This window comes from Pteropus alecto, unplaced genomic scaffold (genome assembly GCF_000325575.1).
Source record: "Pteropus alecto unplaced genomic scaffold, ASM32557v1 scaffold8, whole genome shotgun sequence".
Classification (NCBI taxonomy): Eukaryota; Metazoa; Chordata; class Mammalia; order Chiroptera; family Pteropodidae; genus Pteropus; species Pteropus alecto.
In genome coordinates, this window is record NW_006494609.1 from 15,922,379 (window position 1) to 15,940,661 (window position 18,283).

An 18,283-nucleotide genomic window follows, 5' to 3' on the forward strand; every position below is an offset into this window, starting at 1 on the left:
CCTGCTAGCCGCTCACCTCCTTCTGCGCAGTTCAGTTCCTAACAGTTGCTGGGGTTGGGGCCCCCTGCACTAGATGATCAGGGTACCTCTTGGATAAGATGATATGTGGACAGTGAAGAGATAAGCCATGTGAATAGCTGTGAAGTGACTTCTCCAGGCAAAAGGAACAGCAGGTGCAAAGGCCCTGAGACAGGAGTAGACCTGGCAGGTAGTGGAGCTGTAAGGGGGACAGTGTGTCTGGAGCAGCATGAGCGGAAGGATGCAAGCAATAGTGAGTGGGAGGGGTCACAGGGACAGGTCACAGAGGGACCTCGAAGGGCTCAGGGAAGACTTTGGCTTCTATTGTCCATGGGATGGGAGCCATTGGAGGGTTCTGAGCACAAGAATGTCACGGTCAAACATGCCATAACAGGATTACGCTGGTTTCTGTGTTGAGAATGGGCTAGAAGGGGCCAGAGCAAGAGACTTCTAACAAAACTGAAGCCAGAGAGGATGGTAGCCCAAGCCAAGGGGGTAGCCTTGGAAGTGGTGAGAAGTCAGGCTCTGGATATACTGTATCCTTGAGACAAGAGTCGAGTGGATTTGGAGATGGAGAGGGAGACATCAAGAACAATCCCGCCAAACATTTCCTGGGCACCCGGGCGTTCCACGTACGGCTGCACAAGTTGGACACTGCACAGCTGCCATGTGAACAGTGCCCTCTGAAATCATGTTCTAGTAGGTGGCCCTGTGAGAGTTTCATCCGTGCCAGGCTCTGTGAAAGGGGTTAGGATACGATGTATCAGCCCAAGGGCTTCTGCGCCAGCGTCTTCTCAGAGCGGCTTTCTGTTGAATGTGCTACACTGTCTCGGGTGTCAGACTGCAGGGTGTAACCACTGGGCTATGAGGATGTCTTCCCAGGGATCAGAAGATGGGGGTCAGGCATCGAGCCCCGGTGGCAGGATCCCTGCCGCTGATGTCCTCACCCTCCCATTCTCCCCCTCCTACAGAAGCGATCGTAGAGTCCGCCTTGTACAAGTGCGTCCTGAAGCCCCTGAAAGAAGCCATCAACTCGTGCCTGCGTGAGATCCACAGCAAGGATGGCTCGCTGCAACAGCTCAAGGAGAACCAGCTGGTGATCCTGGCCACCACCACCACCGACCTGGGCGTGACCACCAGCGTGCCGGAGGTGCCCGTCATGGAGAAGATCCTGCAGAAGTTTGCCAGCATGCACAAGGCCTACTCGCCCGAAAAGAAGATCTCCATCCTGCTCAAGACCTGTAAGCTCATCTACGACTCCATGGCCCTCGGCCACCCAGGTAGGCGGGCAGCCGGAGGGGGCTGGGCTGGGGGCTCTCTCCAGGCTGCGTTGTTGTGTGGGTCTGTGACTCCTCCCTGCCATGGCCTCCAGAGCCTCGGGAAGACACGAGCGAAGGAGGAGGCCCGTGGTTGGCTGGCGGCAGGCAAGGAAGCCAGCCCATACCGCGCCTTGGTGTGAACTATGAAAAGGCGCTGTATTAGTTTCCCAGGGCGGCTGGAGCAAAGTACCACAAATCAGGCGACTTCAATAACAGAAATTTATTCTCTCACAGTTCTGGAGTCTGGAAGTTGGAAGCAAGGTGTCAGCAGGGTCGCGCCCCCTCTGAGGACTGTAGGGAATGATGTGTGCCAGGCCTCTCTCTCAGCTTCTGGTAGTTCCTTGGCTGGTGGCAGCACAAGTCCAGTCTTCACATGACACTTCCCCCGTGAGCATGTCTGCCTCCAAGTGTTCCCTTTCTGTAAAGGCATCGGTCATATTGGATCAGGGGCCCGCCCTACTCTGGTGTGACCTCATCTTAACTAATTATATCTGCAACCACTCTATTTCCGAATGAGGTCACATTCCAAGGTCCTAAGGGTTAAGACTTCAACATATGAATTTTGGAGGCAGCCAATTCACCCCATAACAGCCACCTAAATCAGTTAGCATGTAGTATTGCTCACCAGTTAGTGAGGCTGGCCTGGTCAGGTAGGCCTGAGCCTACCTGGGTCATCTCGTGGCTCTGTGGCCAGAGTAGGTTGTTTGGAGGCCAGCTGGTCTAGGGTGGCCTTGCTCAGACATTGAGTGATTGTCTGGCTGTTGACGGGTCTGAAATGGGAATGCCTGGGCCATGGCTTTCTCATTCTCTGGCGGGTTAGCCCAGGCTCGGGCCCATGGCAGGAGCTGGTGGTCCAGGAGCACCCCTTGAACTGGCATGATTCACTGACTTAGTTCACTGACTTGTTTAGTCGCAAGGGCAGCCCAGAACCGAGGGGCGAGAAACGAGACTTCCTTTCTTGGTGGGAAGAGCTGCAAAGTCACATTGCCAGGGGTGCACATGTAAGGAAGGAGATCATTGGGAACTATTTATATTCCATTTATCACAACACTGCTCCAAGCCGACAGGGACAGGCATTGCTGCATCATGATGCCCACCTTAGCAAACAGTGTGCTGGCTGGATGGGATCCCCCAGTCACCCCTTTCAATTGGATGCCCTCGTGCAGTAAGCAACCTGTGTAACTGTGCGTGACAGCCATGGTAACGGAGAGTGGCAGGATCATTATCTGTATAGCCACACGGTCGTGGGTTCAAATTTTTGATTTGTCACTTACTTACCTGTGTGACCATGAATGATTTACTGAACCAAAGGCCCAGTTTCCTCACGGGAGGAAGCTGTTTTACAAAAAGGGGAAACTAAGACTCCTGATGGCTCCGAAGTCTCACTCAGTCAAGTCACTCGTGAATATTGGAAACAAGAGATGTAAAATGACCTCAATGCACAGCACCTAGTAGGCTCATTGGTGGCTGTTTTAGAACGAGAAGGGTTCTCTCCACCTCCCTTGGGGATGGGCAGGCCGACAGAAAGCATTGTTAGTAGGTGACTGGACCTGGAGGACGCTGCAAGTTCCCCTCACCCTGGAAAAGCTCCCCTCACAGACCTTCCCGAGCTGAACCTCCAGTGTGGGGAATCGCTTCTCCTGGGTCCTGCTAGGACTTGGGGTGAAGTCACGGCCAAGGGCTCTACAGGCCCTGAGACGTAGCAGGGAGAAGCTTTGGGCCTGAAAAAGGCAATTGCATTCTCACAGAGTCCCAGTTTGCTCAGAAAGCTCAGCGTTCCCGGGATTTGAAGTTCCTGGCGGTAACTTCAAACACAATGATTTTGCTGACAGTGGATTTGCATATGAAAACCCGGAGAGCAGGGAATGGGGGAGGAATGGCTAATTTTGAGAGAAGGAAAAGAAAGGCAGTTCCTTGAGAGGGCATGCCCGACACCGGGTGCGAAAGAAAGGAGCGGAACAGGGCTGAGTTTCCCCATCCTCGGTGGAGCGGGGCTGGGTCTCTGCTGATGCAGAAGCCGATCCCAGGCGGGAGAACCTGAGCCCAGAGATTCAGGGGAGGGGAAGGCTTTTGTATAAAAATTCCCCATCAGGAACAGATGGGATTCTCACCAAGGAACAGACAGCATGTTCTCCTCCTGGTGCTGGGTGAGCGCTGGACTGTGTGAGTCCAGTGGCTCCCAATCTCGCCACTGCCCGTGGCAGGCCAGGGCTGCCCCACCTGGAGCCTCCCTTTCTTCACCTGGGAGGAAGCTGGTTCTGCAGAGAAGAGCAGGGGCTTTGGGATTTGTTTGCAGGCCTGGGTTTGAACTTTCATCGCCTTCAGCGCAGGGGGTGGAGGGAATACAGAAAACGCCTGAGTGGGGTAGGCCCCGAGAGGCACCTCCTTTCCAGAGCCACCATCTTCTCACTTTTAAGATGCGGCTGGGAAGGTCTTTTTCAGTGCTATTTTGAGGATCAGATGCCACCAAGTATGTGTGTGGGTGTCCAGTGGATATTAGGGTGCTAGAACGGCTGCGTTTCCAAGAACATAGAGGCTGAACGCACTCAGAGGTTTCCACGCCGGGTTCCCGGAGGCACCCCAGGGGACACCAAAGGGACACAGGCAGGCTGGGCCCCACGCTGGCTTCACCCCAGACAACTCTGCTTGTCCCTGTTTGACATAGTTTTCCACTATGGGATTTTGTGTGAAATAACCAGTTTTGCTGCTAAATTTTTTGGTGTGTTTTTTTTTTTTTTAACTTTTCATTTAGAAATAATTTCAGACTTCAAAAACTTGAGGAATAGCAATAGTAGATTAATAGGGGGACATCATATATCCTTTGTAGATTATTAATATCTTACCCATTTGCTTTATCATTTATGCCATCTCTGTACATACTTTTTTTTTTTTTTTTCCTGAATCATGTGAGGGGAAGTTACATACATCTTGGCCCTTGATCCCTAAGCCCTTTTCTAAGACGGGGGCATTCTCCTACAGAACTACAGTTAAGTTGTTCCCTTCGTAAATTTACACCGATATAACATTTTTATCTAACCCACCATCAGCATTCCAAGTTGTTACTTATTTCTTTCTGGCATTTCTTTCTCTAAGTGAGGATCCAGTCAAGGGTCAGGTATTATATTTAGTTGTCATATGTCTTCAGCTCTTTTAATTTGGAACATTTCTAAGCGTTTCTTTGTCTTTTATGACCCCGCCCCCCACTTTTTTTTTCACTTTAATGAAAGTTCCTCATTTTGTGTTTGTCAGATATTTCCTCACGATGAGATTGAGGTTATGCATTTTCAACCAGGTCTTGACTGACTCTTAAATTCTCCTCTGACTTTGACATTCAGCGGTCTGAGGACCAGACCCTTACCACCAAGCATTTAGCTCATACCTCCCTGCTGTCGGACGTTTCTAGTGGCTTGCTAAAGTGTGGTCTGTGACCACCAGTGCTGCAAAGCCCTGGGCAGACCTCCAGCTCGGATCCTGCCTACCTCCTCTCTAAGCAGAAAACAACCCTTCCCTCCCGCCCACCCTGCCCAGTCCCCTCACCTCCAGGGAAGAAGTGATCCCACTGCATGAAGCTGGCAGCAGTAACCATGGTACCCCCATGGCCCACTTGAGGCAAAGATAAATTAGGGCCTGGCTGCTGGTGAGACCTGTTGGAACAGTGCGCAAAGGGTTAAACTTGGAGACACAAGACCTGAGGTAACTGGCCAGGCCATCTTTTCCAGAAAGGTAGTTGCTATTAATGCCCATGATACAGACGGACCAGGATTCAAACCTAGAAATTTCTCATTCTAAAGTTGTGTGCTTTTATCACTATACCAAGCAGCTAACCTAGAAACAGATCCCAAGGTTTCTAAATCACCATCAAGTGCTTCCTCCAGCAAAGCAAGTTTAGGGCCCTGGGTCAGGCAGAGTAGGAGTTCACGGACACAATGGCGTTGGATACACTTGGCCCTCCATCCTGCAGCCAGGAGGAGATTGGGTTTCTCATGGACATCATGAAGCCCAGTGACACCAGTTAGAACTTCTAGAATCATGTCTCCCATTACTTCGACAAACGGGTTTTTCCCACCTCTTCAATGTCTAAGACCAGACCTCCAGGGCTGGCCCTGCTCTTGGGGAGAAACAGATTCAAGCCTAAGGACTTCGCCCTAAGATGGAAGGGCAGAAAGAAAGGAGGAATGCAGTGTGTGCAAACGTGAGATTCTTTCTAAAAGAATGTGAAGAACCTTCTTCTAACACAGACAAAGAGCAGGCAAGATCCAAGAGACAGTGAAGACCACCCACCCGCCTTTTTCTGTTCCTTCAATAATCTGTGTAAATACCCAACACTATACTTCAAGAAATGGAACCTGACTCCTGACCCCAGGGTACAGGTGATTGGATGTGGGGGCCTAAGAGGTAGTCTCAGAGTCCCAGCATCCCTCAGACCTCTTGCCGTCTACCTCCCTGACAGAGACCACACAGTCAGCTAGGAATATGCAGCTGGTTCAGGTAGAGGCTGAGAGTTGGATGGAAGAAGGAAACTCAAGGGAGACCCCAGGAGCATAGAACAAAAGGCCGGTGACATTAACCGGAGGTGGAGAGGACAGAGAGAAGTCAGGCCTCTTTGGTTTTTAAAAAAATCTATGTCAAAAAATCTAAACGAATTTCTGGTGATAAATGTCAACCGTGTTTATCGTTGAAAAAATGATTAGTATTTCAGTGGGTTTCTTTCTGGTGTTTTTGAAATAGATCTAGATAGGTAGCTATATAGGTAATTAGTTAAGGAAATACTTGCAGCTAAATACTTGCAGTAACAGATAAACCCTGCACTCTCTAACTTGATAGAAGTTCATTTCTCACTCATGTAAGTCCAGTCGAATGGAGAAGGGTTGGGGGTGGGGGAGGAAGCTCTGTTCCATAGAGTCATTCAGGGACCCAGGCTGAAGGAGAATTCTAGGTGTCCCTGGACAATGACATTCAGATAACAGAGAGAGAAGGGGACGCACATCTGGGCCAAGCCTGAAAGTAAAGCACAAGCTTCCTTTTATACCCCACAACAGAAATGGGCTTCAGGCCCTCTGAGATGTCATGTTCTGAGGATTCAAAGACCCTCTCGTCTTGCATAATAACCACGTCTAACTTTTCTCACGCACCTATAACCCAGCAGGCACCATGCTAATCATTTCCACCTGTCTTGTTGAACTCTCACAACCACCCGCAAGGTGTGGACACTCTTGTTATCCCCATTTTATAGCCAAGGAAACAGGCTCAGCGAGGTCAAGTAGCATGCGCAGGTGAATAGTAGACCTGAGACTTGGATCTAGGGCCTGTGCTGAACTATTCCACTCTTCTGCCTGTCCAGGGCGACCTGGGGTCAGAGGTGACCTCAGAGGAGGCAGGGCCATGTCCTGGGCAGCCCCATGCCTTCCTAGCCAGGCTGGGACTTTTGGCTTCAGGTCCCTGAGCCCACAGCCTACGTAGCTGGCTGGCTGGCTTGCGGGCTGAGCTCTCCGAAGAGGAACCCAGGGAGCTGGAGTGATTTCCTCAGGGATGTGGCATTGTACAAAGCAGAACTGAGACTGAAGCAGAGTCTGCACAAAGTGCAAACAGCCAAAAAGGGCAGCTTTGGGGGCTCAGTGGGAGAGAAGGGTGGCTTCCCGTCTCACGTCAGCCACAGACTGCAAGAACTCTAACCAGCCATTTCTCCTCCCCAGGCTCCAGCTCCTTCACCTATGTGGCTGGGAGCTGCACAGTGGTTTCCAAACCAGTACCGGGGAGCTTTCTAGAAGCCTCAGACATAGCCAGAGGCCATCTTGCAGGGGGAATGTGGGGGAGAGGAAACAGCAGGCCAGCCCCGCTGCCCCTATCATGAATCAGCCAGAGAAGCCAGCTTTTATATAAAATACCCCTTTACAAAAGACTTCTACTGCCAAAGTAAATTTAAGACCTCCTGTTCTCGATGTTCTCTGCTTCCTGGCATCCTGTTTTTATCAAATAGTTCCGTTTATTCAACAAACATTTATTGACAATATGGATATTGACAGAAAAACCCAGTCCCTGTTTTTAAGATGGTCACAGTTCAAGTGGAAAAACAGCATTAAACAAGCAATCACCACACAGAGTAATAAATGCTATGTATTTAGTCATCTAGCAAATATATTTATTCAACGGCTACCACAGGCCAGACACTGTTAGGGCGTTGTACCATAAGGTCCCTGCCCCCATAAAGCTTCCATTCTTCTGGGGAGAGACGGGTAATACACAAGGAAACAGAAATACAAAATATATTATCAGATGCTAAAATATGCTACTAGGTTAGACAAACCAGCGTAGGAGTCTGGGGAGTTGGCTGTCTGGGTTGGGAGCTCAGGGGGGCCCCTCTGAGTTAATGTATAATGTTTGTTTTTACATTCTGCAATGATGGGGCCAGGGAAACCCATTTTAAGGGCATTGAACCTAGTTAGTAGGGAGTAGGGTCCTTGGTTATGATTTCCTAGAGGAAGGAAGTGGCTTCAAGTGGGAATCATGGTGGAGGGTGAGGGCAAAGCAGATCACAGTTATCAGCCTGGTGCTGCCCCAGGATTGTTGAATCAGTAAGAGCCCTGTCAACCCATTTGGAGAGGAAGTTATGATAAGACGATAGACCCTACCTCTAGATCAGGGGTCTGCAAACTACACCCTGCAGGCCGACTGTGGCCTGCCACCTGATTTTGTAAAGTTTTATGGAAACAGCCACATCCATTCATTTACACAGTGTCTATGGCTACTTTCGTTACAATGGCTGGAGTGAGTAATTGAGATAGAGACCATGTGGCCCCCAGAACTAAAAATATTTCCTATCTGACCTTTTACAGAAAAAATTGCCAATTCTTTTAGATAATGCTTTCTAGAAGATAAAACCTTATTTTCAATCCATCCATCCATTTGATGCTCACAATGCCCTCCGTGACAGAATTTTATCATTAACCCACATTTTCAGATAAGAAAACTGAGGGTCAGAATGAGGAGCCTCAGATCACTCAGCTAGTTAATTGGCAGAATTGGGAGGGGGGGGTCTCCTAACCCAGTGTTCCTCAATTTGCATGACCCACATGAGCACACTTCAGCTCATTTTTATCAGAGCTCTCCTCCAAAATCTCTTAGCCGATGAAACACACTTACAGCCCCCAGCCAAGCTCTTTAAAATGTGATCAGCTCCCCACATCCCTACAGATGGAAACATAGGCCTTGGGCAAGAAAGAAAGCAGAAATCACCAGGAAATGCAGGCTGCAGCCCAGCAGAGCTTCCAGGGCACAGCCTGGCGGACGCAATCTCTGATCCACAAAAGATATTCCGATCACAGTAGAATTCTTTTGCAACTATGCCCCAGTGTCCCAGTGGCACCGCCTGAGGCCCCACTATGTGCAGGGCTGAGCCCCGGCTTAGGCTCCTGGCTTCATGGGAAGGAGAATGCAGCCATAACTGCCCCCGGGATATGGGCTGGGAGCTGGTGCACGTAAATGTTGCTTGAGCTTGTCGCTGTCTAGTCAGAGAGCCTGAGTGGGCATTTCTCACCCACATCAAGGAAAAGAGACCCAGATTCTAGTCTCAGCTCCACTACTGACCAGCTGTGGGTCTTGGAGCAAAATTCTCCCATCTCTGAGCCTCAGTTTTCCCACAATAAGGTTGGATTTGATGAATCCAAGGCCACTGGTGTGCCAAGTCAGCTCATACCAGCTCATGAGAACTAATTGTGTGCATCTCTTCCTTACTCCATATTCATGTTAGTAGAAGCGGAAGTGGAGCATTGTGGAAATATTTAAGCCATGGAAATGGGCAAACACTACAAATCAGAGCTTATGTTTTGCTTTGAAGAGCCACTTGTTTGGCATTTCCCAGCACACTACTGTCTACAACCCAAAGCAGACCCTAATATCCTTGACCATGGCCCCAATCCTGTGCAGAACAGAGTGGTGCCCAGTGGGAACACATATGGGGCTCAGTTCAGTCCACTGTCCTCATCCTATGTCCCAAGCCCTGTGCTGGGGGCTGGAAAGGGACTGAGGGTAGGGCGTCAGGGAGACAGAGGTGCAAAGAGGTTAAGTGACTTGCCCACAAGCCCACACAGCCTCCATCCCTACTGTTAGAGATCTCACAGTCCGAGGAAAAGAGAAGGCTCTGAAATAGTCCAGGCGTACAGGAGCTGGAACAGAAGCCACCTAACTGTGCCTGAGGATGTGGAGAGGACAAGGAGAAGTTAGTAAGAGAAAAGCAGGAAGGGTACACCAGGCAGAGGGAAGAATGTGTGCACAGGCATAGAGGGAACGCACCTGTGGAGTTCAGGGAATGGCCCATGATTCAGCGCAGTGGAACATTACGTGAGAGGGCGATGGAGGTAGAATGTCATTCTGTGTTGGAAGCTGCAGAGTGTAGAGTATGCACTAGTAGCTGGGGAAGTTCAGGAGAGCTTCGTGGAGGAGGTGGAACTTGAAGGAAGAGTGTCGAAGTAGCAGGAACGTGGGATTGTACGTGGAAAAAAGTTAAATTCAAGTCTTGATTTGCCACATCCTACCCACGTGACCTTAGGCAAGAAGCTTAACTTGCCTGGGACTCGCTCTCCTCATCTGTGAAGTACACACGATGAATCTAATACAGCTCGCAGAGTTGTTTTAGGAATTCATTGATATGTTTATAAAATATGCTTTGTATTTTTATAGAGTCACACAACTGCTGGTACTCTGTGAGAGATGGAAGGCTCGGGCCTATGGAAGGCAAGGGAAGGGCTTGCCAGGTAGGTGGGTGTGGCAAAAACCAAGGGGCAGGAACACAGGTGATCTATTCTGAGGCCAGACAGTGGTTGGAGGAGAGCAGAGTCAATCATGCTGGACAGGTGTCTATGGGCCCAGTTGTGGAAGGCCTTGAACATCGCAATAAGAGATCTAGACTTGATTCTCTAGACAATAGGGAGCGATTCATGGTTCTTGAGAAGAGACATAGCATGATCAGAGCTGTATTCCCAGGAGATGAGTTAATAGACAGCATAGATCAAAGGACAGAGACCCTGCTGGGAGGGCAGGACGGGCAAAAGCAAAGGATGAGTGCAGGAAGCAGTCAGAAGGAAGATTCACCTGGTCTCTGGCCAGACTAGACACAGAGGACAGGGAACCCCAGAGGAAGAGGGGCACTCCTAGGCCTTGTACCTTGGGACTTGAGGGGAAGTGGGCTCCTTAATGGAAGTGGGGAGGTCCCAGCAAGGGTTTCCAGAAAAAGGTGACACACACTTTGGCTTGGCCCCTGATTATGGACTCGGAGGCCTTGCTGGGAGCTCAGCATCCATCCATGCATGCATCCAAGCATTCATCCATTCACTCAGCGCCGTACCATGCTCTGTGTGATGCACTGGGAAGATGGAGAGGAGGTGCTCATGGGTAGGTGGAAGGACAGACACGGGAGCCTCCTGCAGTAGGGTGACTGGACACAACATGGTGGTAGCCAAGGAGATGGGCCCCAAAGCCCTTTCTGAGAGTCAGCCAAGATTCTCAAGAAGAGCATGAGAATAAGAAGAAAGAGATAAAGGACTTGCCATCCCCAAAGGCACAGAGCCCCCCATGGCTCCATCTCTACATCCTCAAACCTAGGACCTGAGCTGGACCATCCTTCTGGCTGGAAGTCACTGTCCCCTTAAGCAGGGTTTCTCAACTTGGCACGATAGACATTTTTGGGCTGAATAATTCCTTATTGTGGAAGGCTGTCCTGTGCATTGTAGGAGATGTAGCAGCATCCCTAGCCTCGATGCCCGGAGTACCACCACCCTAGTTGTGACAACCAAAAAAGTGACTCCAGACGTTGCCAAATGGCCCCTCAAAGGCAGAATCACCCTAGTTGAGAACCACTGCTCAAAAGCAAATTAACTGGCCTGATTGTATCTCTTAGTGAGCTATTAATATAATACCACCCCCCCCAAAAAAAGGTGACGTTCCTGGAAGCAGATTAAAAATTCAATCAGCTGTAAACCAGTGCATGAATTATAGGTGAATTCCAAAAGGCACGGGCAGGACTTTGTTTCAAAAAATTAAATCATCAACATGAAAAACAACTCCAAGAACAAAAGAATCTTTCTCCAGGAACAATTTAGTCATGTCTCAGGCTTATAAAGATTTTTTTAAGAAGTCTTTCTCCAAAACTGGTTAATTCTGTACAAGGCAGACAGACCCAAGAACCTTGAAACAAATCATCAGAGCCTTAGACCACAGAGCTGGGAAAAGAATGGGTATTCTTCTTTGGTGAGTGTGCCCATGGGAGCATTGCAGGAGCACTCCACGTGAATCATTTCGTAGAATTCTCACCGAAACCCCACAGGAGTTCACGTTATCTGTGTCGGTTCTCACATGACAAGAAATATAGGCTCAGAGAGGTAAAGCAATTAGCCCAAGGTCACACATCTACTAAGTAGTGTGCTGGGACCCATACTACGGGATGTCTGACTCTGCTTTTCAGTGCTGTACGTCACCCAGCCCTTCAGCCTGTTCATTTTACAGGTGGGAAAACAGGCCACTTGAGAAAGGAGAACATAGATGTCAGATGTCAGTAATAGCCCACCTTTCCTTAGCACTTTATGGGTCCAGATCACTTTCATATTCTTTTTCTCATTTTATTCTCTCAAAACCCTGACAGGCCATCAAGGCCAGTGTACTGGCCCCATTTTGCAGATGCAGAAACTGAGGAAAGCAGACCACAGGCATTGTGTCCTCTGGAAAACCAACCAAGGATGAGTGGCTATGTGGAGACACACGAGTCCACCCAGAGCCCACTGAGACAGTGCTGGTTTGCGCTTTTTGGGGGTGTGGCCCAGCACCCTGTGAGGGCACCCACCTATCCAGACATGGGCAGTGGGAAACTAATTCCTCCAGAGGGGCTGCGAAATTCAACCTTGAACTCCCACCTCTTGTCGAAGCTCTCTCACACTCTATTTTTTTCTTGCATCTTCCTGCTCTCCACTGGAATCCAGAAAAATCAGATCTGAGGGACACAGTGATTATAAGAGGGTTTTAGTGAGTGATCGAATGAATGAATGAATGAATGAATGAGCAGGTGTGTCGTGGCCTGGCTGTTCAGACCATCAACTGGAAGCTCTTTCTACTAGGATTTGCAGCTCACGTTCGATGGAAGCAGGTATGTCATGGCCTGGCTGTTCAGACCATCAACTGGAAGCGCTTTCTACTAGGATTTGCAGCTCACGTTCGATGGAAGTATAGCTTAGGGTATAACTTAAAACACACACACACACACACACACACACATAGTTTAGGGTATAACTTAAAACACACACACACACGCACACACATCCATGATTTCAACAAAACTGAATTTATTTCACTCTCACGTACCAGCGTAGGCTGATACGACACTTCATTTCTCCAAGATCCATAGAGACCCAGGCTCCTCTCTTGTCATTCCACCATCACCAATGTTTTCTCCATCCACATGCTCCTCCCCTTTAAGGGCATGGCCTAGAAGCTGAGCACATCACTTCCTTCTCGAATAGCATTTGCGAGAACTTGGATATGTGGCTGTACTTAGCTGCAAGGGAAGCTGGGAAATGCAAGTCTTTCATTTGGGTGGCCATGTCCCAGCTTAAAGTCAGTTCTGTTACTATGAAAATAAAGAGAGACTGGACAGTGGGGGTCGGGGCGGGGGAGGAAAGCAGTCTCCAGCAGCCATTCAGGCTGGAATGAGGCTGAGCAGCTAAAGAACACAAGACCCTCCCTGGAGGGTCCTCCATGACCCCAGAATCACAGTCCCTGGCGTGGCTAATGGCTTTAGACTGGGAGGGTCCTGAGGGCTGGGAACCAGCTCTGCCTCACTTCCTTTGTACATGACCTCACACTAGTGCCCACTTGGCTTAGCTGCCATTTACCAAGCATTCGCTACGCACCATTCACTGCCCTAAGAACCAGCAGTGAGGCCAGATTTGGGTGAAGTGAGTGAAGCACTGGCCTCAGATGCAAAAAACTCAGTAATCAAGAAAAATTATATATGTGTGCGCATGTGTATTTTACATGTCTACTGTAAGTATTATATATAGATATGCGCATTTTAAAAAAACCATAGTGATCTTTAGCATAATTGCATAAGCAAAACTGCTCTAATTACAGAGTATTTTTATCACCCTGAAAGAAACTCTGTACCTGTTAGCAGTCACTCCCCACCCCCTCTACTTCTTTCTCTATGGATTTGCTTATCCTGGACATTTTATATACATAGAATCACACGATATGCACAACATGCAGTCTTTTGTGATTTGCTTCTTCAATTTAGTGTAACGATTTCAAGGTTTATCAACGTCGTGGCCCTTTTTGCCACCAGATAGGTTTCCACTGTCTGTTCATCCACCAGCTGAGGACCATTTTTGCTGTTTCCACGCGTGGGCTATTCTGAGTACTGCTGCTATGAACATTTCCGTACACGTCTTTGTGTGAACACGTTTTCATTTCTCTTGGGTATGTAAGTAGGAGTAGACCCACCGGGTCAAAGGTTAAGACATCATATTTTAATACAATATTTTAAAAAATAAAAGTTAGTGCCAAAAAATCTGTGTCATTTTAAGTGAAGACAGGCTATTATTGTCTGTTTTATGACCCTGCATTATTATGCAATGGGAACAGTCATCTCCAGTCAGCTGGTGGTTCCTGGGCTCGTGCATGTTTGCGTGTTTATGAGGACAGACGATGGAAAGCAAGCAGATCGTTGACACGGGGTTTGATAGTCATGTTTTTTTCTTCTGAGCGTTCATTAACTTTTTCCACTTGGTTCAAAGTGTGAGGGGATATTTTGATAAGTAGCTATAGGAGCATACATTTCTCCTTTGCCACAGGCCCCACTATGGCTCGACGAAGCACTGACCACCCACGTCATTTCATTTTATCCTCAAACCTCCACCTCATTCTCCAACCTCTCTGCCAAGGTTAGAGGAGGGAAGGACCTTCCCAGGGTCCGCAGCTACTGAACGAGAGAGCTAGGATTCGAACCCAGGCCCGAGGCCAGATGCCTAGCTCTTCACGGCTGTCCCTCTTATGACTTCGTGATGTGTTTGGCCGAGGGAGAGTCTCTGAAGCTCTCTGAACCTCGGCTTCTTCTTCGGTAGGTGGGCAAAACAATACCTACTTTACATAGTTGTTATAAGGAACAGATGTGAACACGCAGAGTTCACTATGAAATCTGCCTTTCTTCCCTAGCAGCGCTTGCCTTGAGCTGCGTCTCGAGACAGTGAAATGAATCGCTAAGTGATGTGCTGTAGGAACCCACCAATCATGTTCTCCAAATGAAGCCACATGTGAACGCTTTATTTTAGCCCTAAGGGTCAGAAAAATAATTTGGTTCCCCCAAGAAACAGGTACATTTTCTTCTCATGGACAATTAGAAGATGTAACTGAGTGTGTTTTCTGCTTTGCTTTGGCCACCAGGAAACTCAGAGCCAAATTTATGGCACCAAAGGATTAGTTGTGTGAGTTCTCGCTTATTTGTGGTTTTTTTTTTCCTGTGGTGCACAGTTTCTCTTGTCATTTATATTTGTCCTGATGTTTACATTTTTATTTAGGTTTTACTGTTTCATCATGCATTTCCTGATAGTCTCCTAAATCCTTGGTAAAACATGCAAAATAGAAATACAGTTTTTGAATGAACTCTGCATTGCTTGGCATGTATTTGAGCTGATTATTAGCCTCACTCAAGACACAAAGGGCAGCATCTCGGTCTGGGCCAGCTGGGGCCAAGCCGGGCTGCGTACCCTCCAGCTGAGTCAGACACCTTTGTCTGAGCCCTGGTCGCCCTTTGGTGAGAGGAAGTGAGAAATGAGTTGGGGACCCTGGTGGCCATTTCTCACTATGCAAAGCTGCTCGGTCACGCTTTCAATGTCCCCGGCGTGCTTGCATGGGCATGCTAAGAGGCCAACTAGGGATGCCGGGAGGACTCTTGTCCTCGAGGTACAATCTTTGATTGTGTGTTGCCATAGGTCAGTCTTCAGAGCCAAGCTGGGAAGGCATCTTGTAGGCCTGCCTTCCCCTTCTTCTCTTCCCCAAAGCATCTGTTCCTGTCAGGAGGCTCTGAGTCCTGTGAACACCTCCCACAAAAGAAGAAGTGATGAGTTCTTCCTTTCAGAGGCCTATATGTTTTAAAAGAAACCCTCAGGAACAGGCACTGCTTAGCCCAAAGGAACAAAGGCTGAATGGTGGAATTTCTGATTTTCTGTTTTATAGGTAGAGAGAGAGATGTGTGGTTAAAAGGGACAGAGAACCTCCCCAGGAGACATCAAAGTTAGACAGCTACTTCTGGGCGGGTCCATGAATAAGTGTGATGTGAACTTGGCTGTCAAGCCAGCGGCAAGAGGCATTGAGGGAAAAGAGCTGAGAAAGAGGAAGGGCCTGGGTCTTGCCCACCCCAGCAGAGGGCACTTTTCTCAGTTCCTTCTTCCTAAACCCAGAATGTGTCACAGGCCACCCCAAGTAGTCAGATTCCAGGGTCGCCTCCATCCTAGTAATCATGAGAAAGCAAGAAGGTTCTTCTTCCTCGAGTGACCACCAACCCTTCTCCTGGACAGAGAATAGCTCACGAGGAGAGCCTCACACTCACCACCTCTGCCTCCTTCCTTCCTCCTCCCAGGCAAGTCCTACGGGGCCGATGACTTCCTGCCCGTGCTCATGTATGTGCTGGCCCGCAGCAACCTCACGGAGATGCTCCTCAGCGTGGAATACGTGATGGAGCTCATGGACCCCGCGCTGCAGCTGGGGGAGGGTGAGTCGCCGTCCCAGGCCCATCGCCCGCCACCCACTCAGGCATACCAGGGGTACCCTGCATAGCCCAAAGCAAACCTCCTGGATGCCAGACTCCCCTGAGCCCTGGGGACACAACACAGGGCCCCACACAGGCCCTGTGCTGGGGAAGCTCACAGACTAGCAGGGGAGCTGGCCGGTAAAGAACCATGTCCCCGCTGCTGACATGTGCTGAAATGGTGGCAAGCCCAGAGCGTGTAGGAGCATGTTACCTGGGCTGTGCAGTCAGGGAAGGCTTCTAGAAAAGGTGACACCTGAGCTGAGCATTGAAGGATGAGAAGGAACCAGTCGGGTAAAGAAGAGGGAAAGGCATTTTCCACAGAGGGAGCAGCAGTTTTGAGCAGCAGAAAAGACAAGACTGAGCTGGCGGGCGGTGCCCACGGGGAGTCTGAGCAGGAAGTGGGGGTCAGTCCTCAGGCCGGGGTGGCCTGGGGACTCTCAGCCCCCTGGCTCGTCGAGCCCTGGGCCAGGTCCCTTGACAGAGGCAGAGGTTACTGCTATGGGTAAATGCAGGGGTGCGGCCTGCTCTGCCCACCCTCAGTTTCCCTTCCCCTTTCCTCTTATCCACTCCCCCTCCCCACTTAGCCTCAGTCACCCCTCCGCCAAAAATCTCTGAGATGCAGCCAGACAAGGTACTGGCTCTGAGAGAGCCCCAAGTCGTCCTCTAAGACGTCAGCCTCAAAGAACAAAGGAGACTCTCAGGCCCTGAGTGGCCTCTTTGGGCTTTGTGGTTCTTAAGATAAACCGCCCCTCTTTGCATCTGTTTGCATTTTTAGCACCTATCAGTCTCTGGGGTGACAGTTCTGTGAGTTCTTAGAAGCTCAGGGGAGCGTGTAAAGCCGTGAAGTTTACTGTCACATAGAACTCCGGCTTGTGCCCTGGGACCTCCAAAGCTATTTTTTCTCCTCACTAGTTAAAATTTTCCTGCTGTTAGAACAACCTGTCTTCCAGAAGGTGTTGCAATTCAGGAGCAGCCTGGCTTTCTTCAGCAGTGATTACCAGCCACCCAGTACATCCACCCGTCCATTTATCTATCCATCCACCCATCCATCCATTCATCTGCCCATCTATCTATCTACCCGCCTACCCACCCATCCATCCATCCATTCACCCATTCATCTCTCCATCCAGTAGCAACTCAGTGAGCCCCTACTGTGTGCCAGGCCCCATGCCAGGCACTTGGGCTATAGGGCAAGGCAAGACCACGGGGGCTGATAGTCTCATGAACATGAATGAATGCCTCGTTCTGTACCCCACACTTTGGGGTCTCCACCAAGTCTTCATGGGCCTCTGCCTTAGTTTCCCCAGCCTTGAGCATGCACATTTTACGTGTCAAAAATTACCATAACTAGAATAAGATACTAGTAATAAACCAGAGGAAAGTGTCCTCACAAATCAGCACACCTAGAATTAAGAGCCTTGATATGTAAAATGTTCTTACAAATCAACAAGAAAAGCATTAAGACTTAATAAGTACCTGGGCAAAAGCCATGTACAGATATTCATTCAATAGATATGCACTGAGCTCCTGCTTCATGCCAGGGATAGCAGGTCCCTTTTCTCATGGAGTCTCATTACAGTGTGGTGGGGGGAGGGGCTGCGGTGGCGGGCAGCGGGGAGGGTCAGAACTTTAACAGATTAAACAAGCGAGCAAACAAGATCATTTCACATCTGGTCACATCTGGCAAATGTCGAGAATACAGGAGGTAAGCTGGTGGGATGGAGCAGAGGGGCAGGACAGAGCTCAGATGACCAAGGGAGTCCTGAGCACAGAGCACAGAGCACAGACGACTTCCTCATTACTCTTTCTCCGTTTTCCAAATTTGCCACAGTGGGCATGTGTTGCTCATCTTCCTGGAAATAAGTCATTTACAAATCCTGTTAAAGGACCAGGCCTGGCCCCACAGGGTTGTGGCAGAGCCTTAGAGAGCATGGGGCTCTGCGGATGGGCCCTGCAGCGGCAGCCATGCCCTGGCTGTTGTGACACCTACTGTGTCCTCGGCCTGAATCTTTGTGGCTAAATGGAGCTCCGGGCCAGGCACAGGGGCTGAGCAGAAACGGGATGGGAACATCGTTGGCCCTACTACTCTCTCCTTGCGGAACTGCATCCCCCACCCCAATCCTGCCATAGCATCTTGGCTTCCTTCTTCCTGTTCCCG

The 18,283-nt window shown here is 49.4% G+C and overlaps 1 protein-coding gene across 1 annotated transcript in view; it reads left to right on the plus strand.

Moving 5' to 3' along the window:
* The window catches only part of RIN3 (Ras and Rab interactor 3), a 101,817-nt gene that overhangs the window by 75,496 nt on the left and 8,038 nt on the right, over positions 1 to 18,283 (plus strand). Inside the window, exons 8-9 of the mRNA XM_015599747.2 lie at positions 990 to 1,298; positions 15,955 to 16,086. Coding sequence (XP_015455233.1) covers positions 990 to 1,298; positions 15,955 to 16,086 — 441 coding nt within the window. The remainder of the gene's footprint in view (positions 1 to 989; positions 1,299 to 15,954; positions 16,087 to 18,283) is intronic.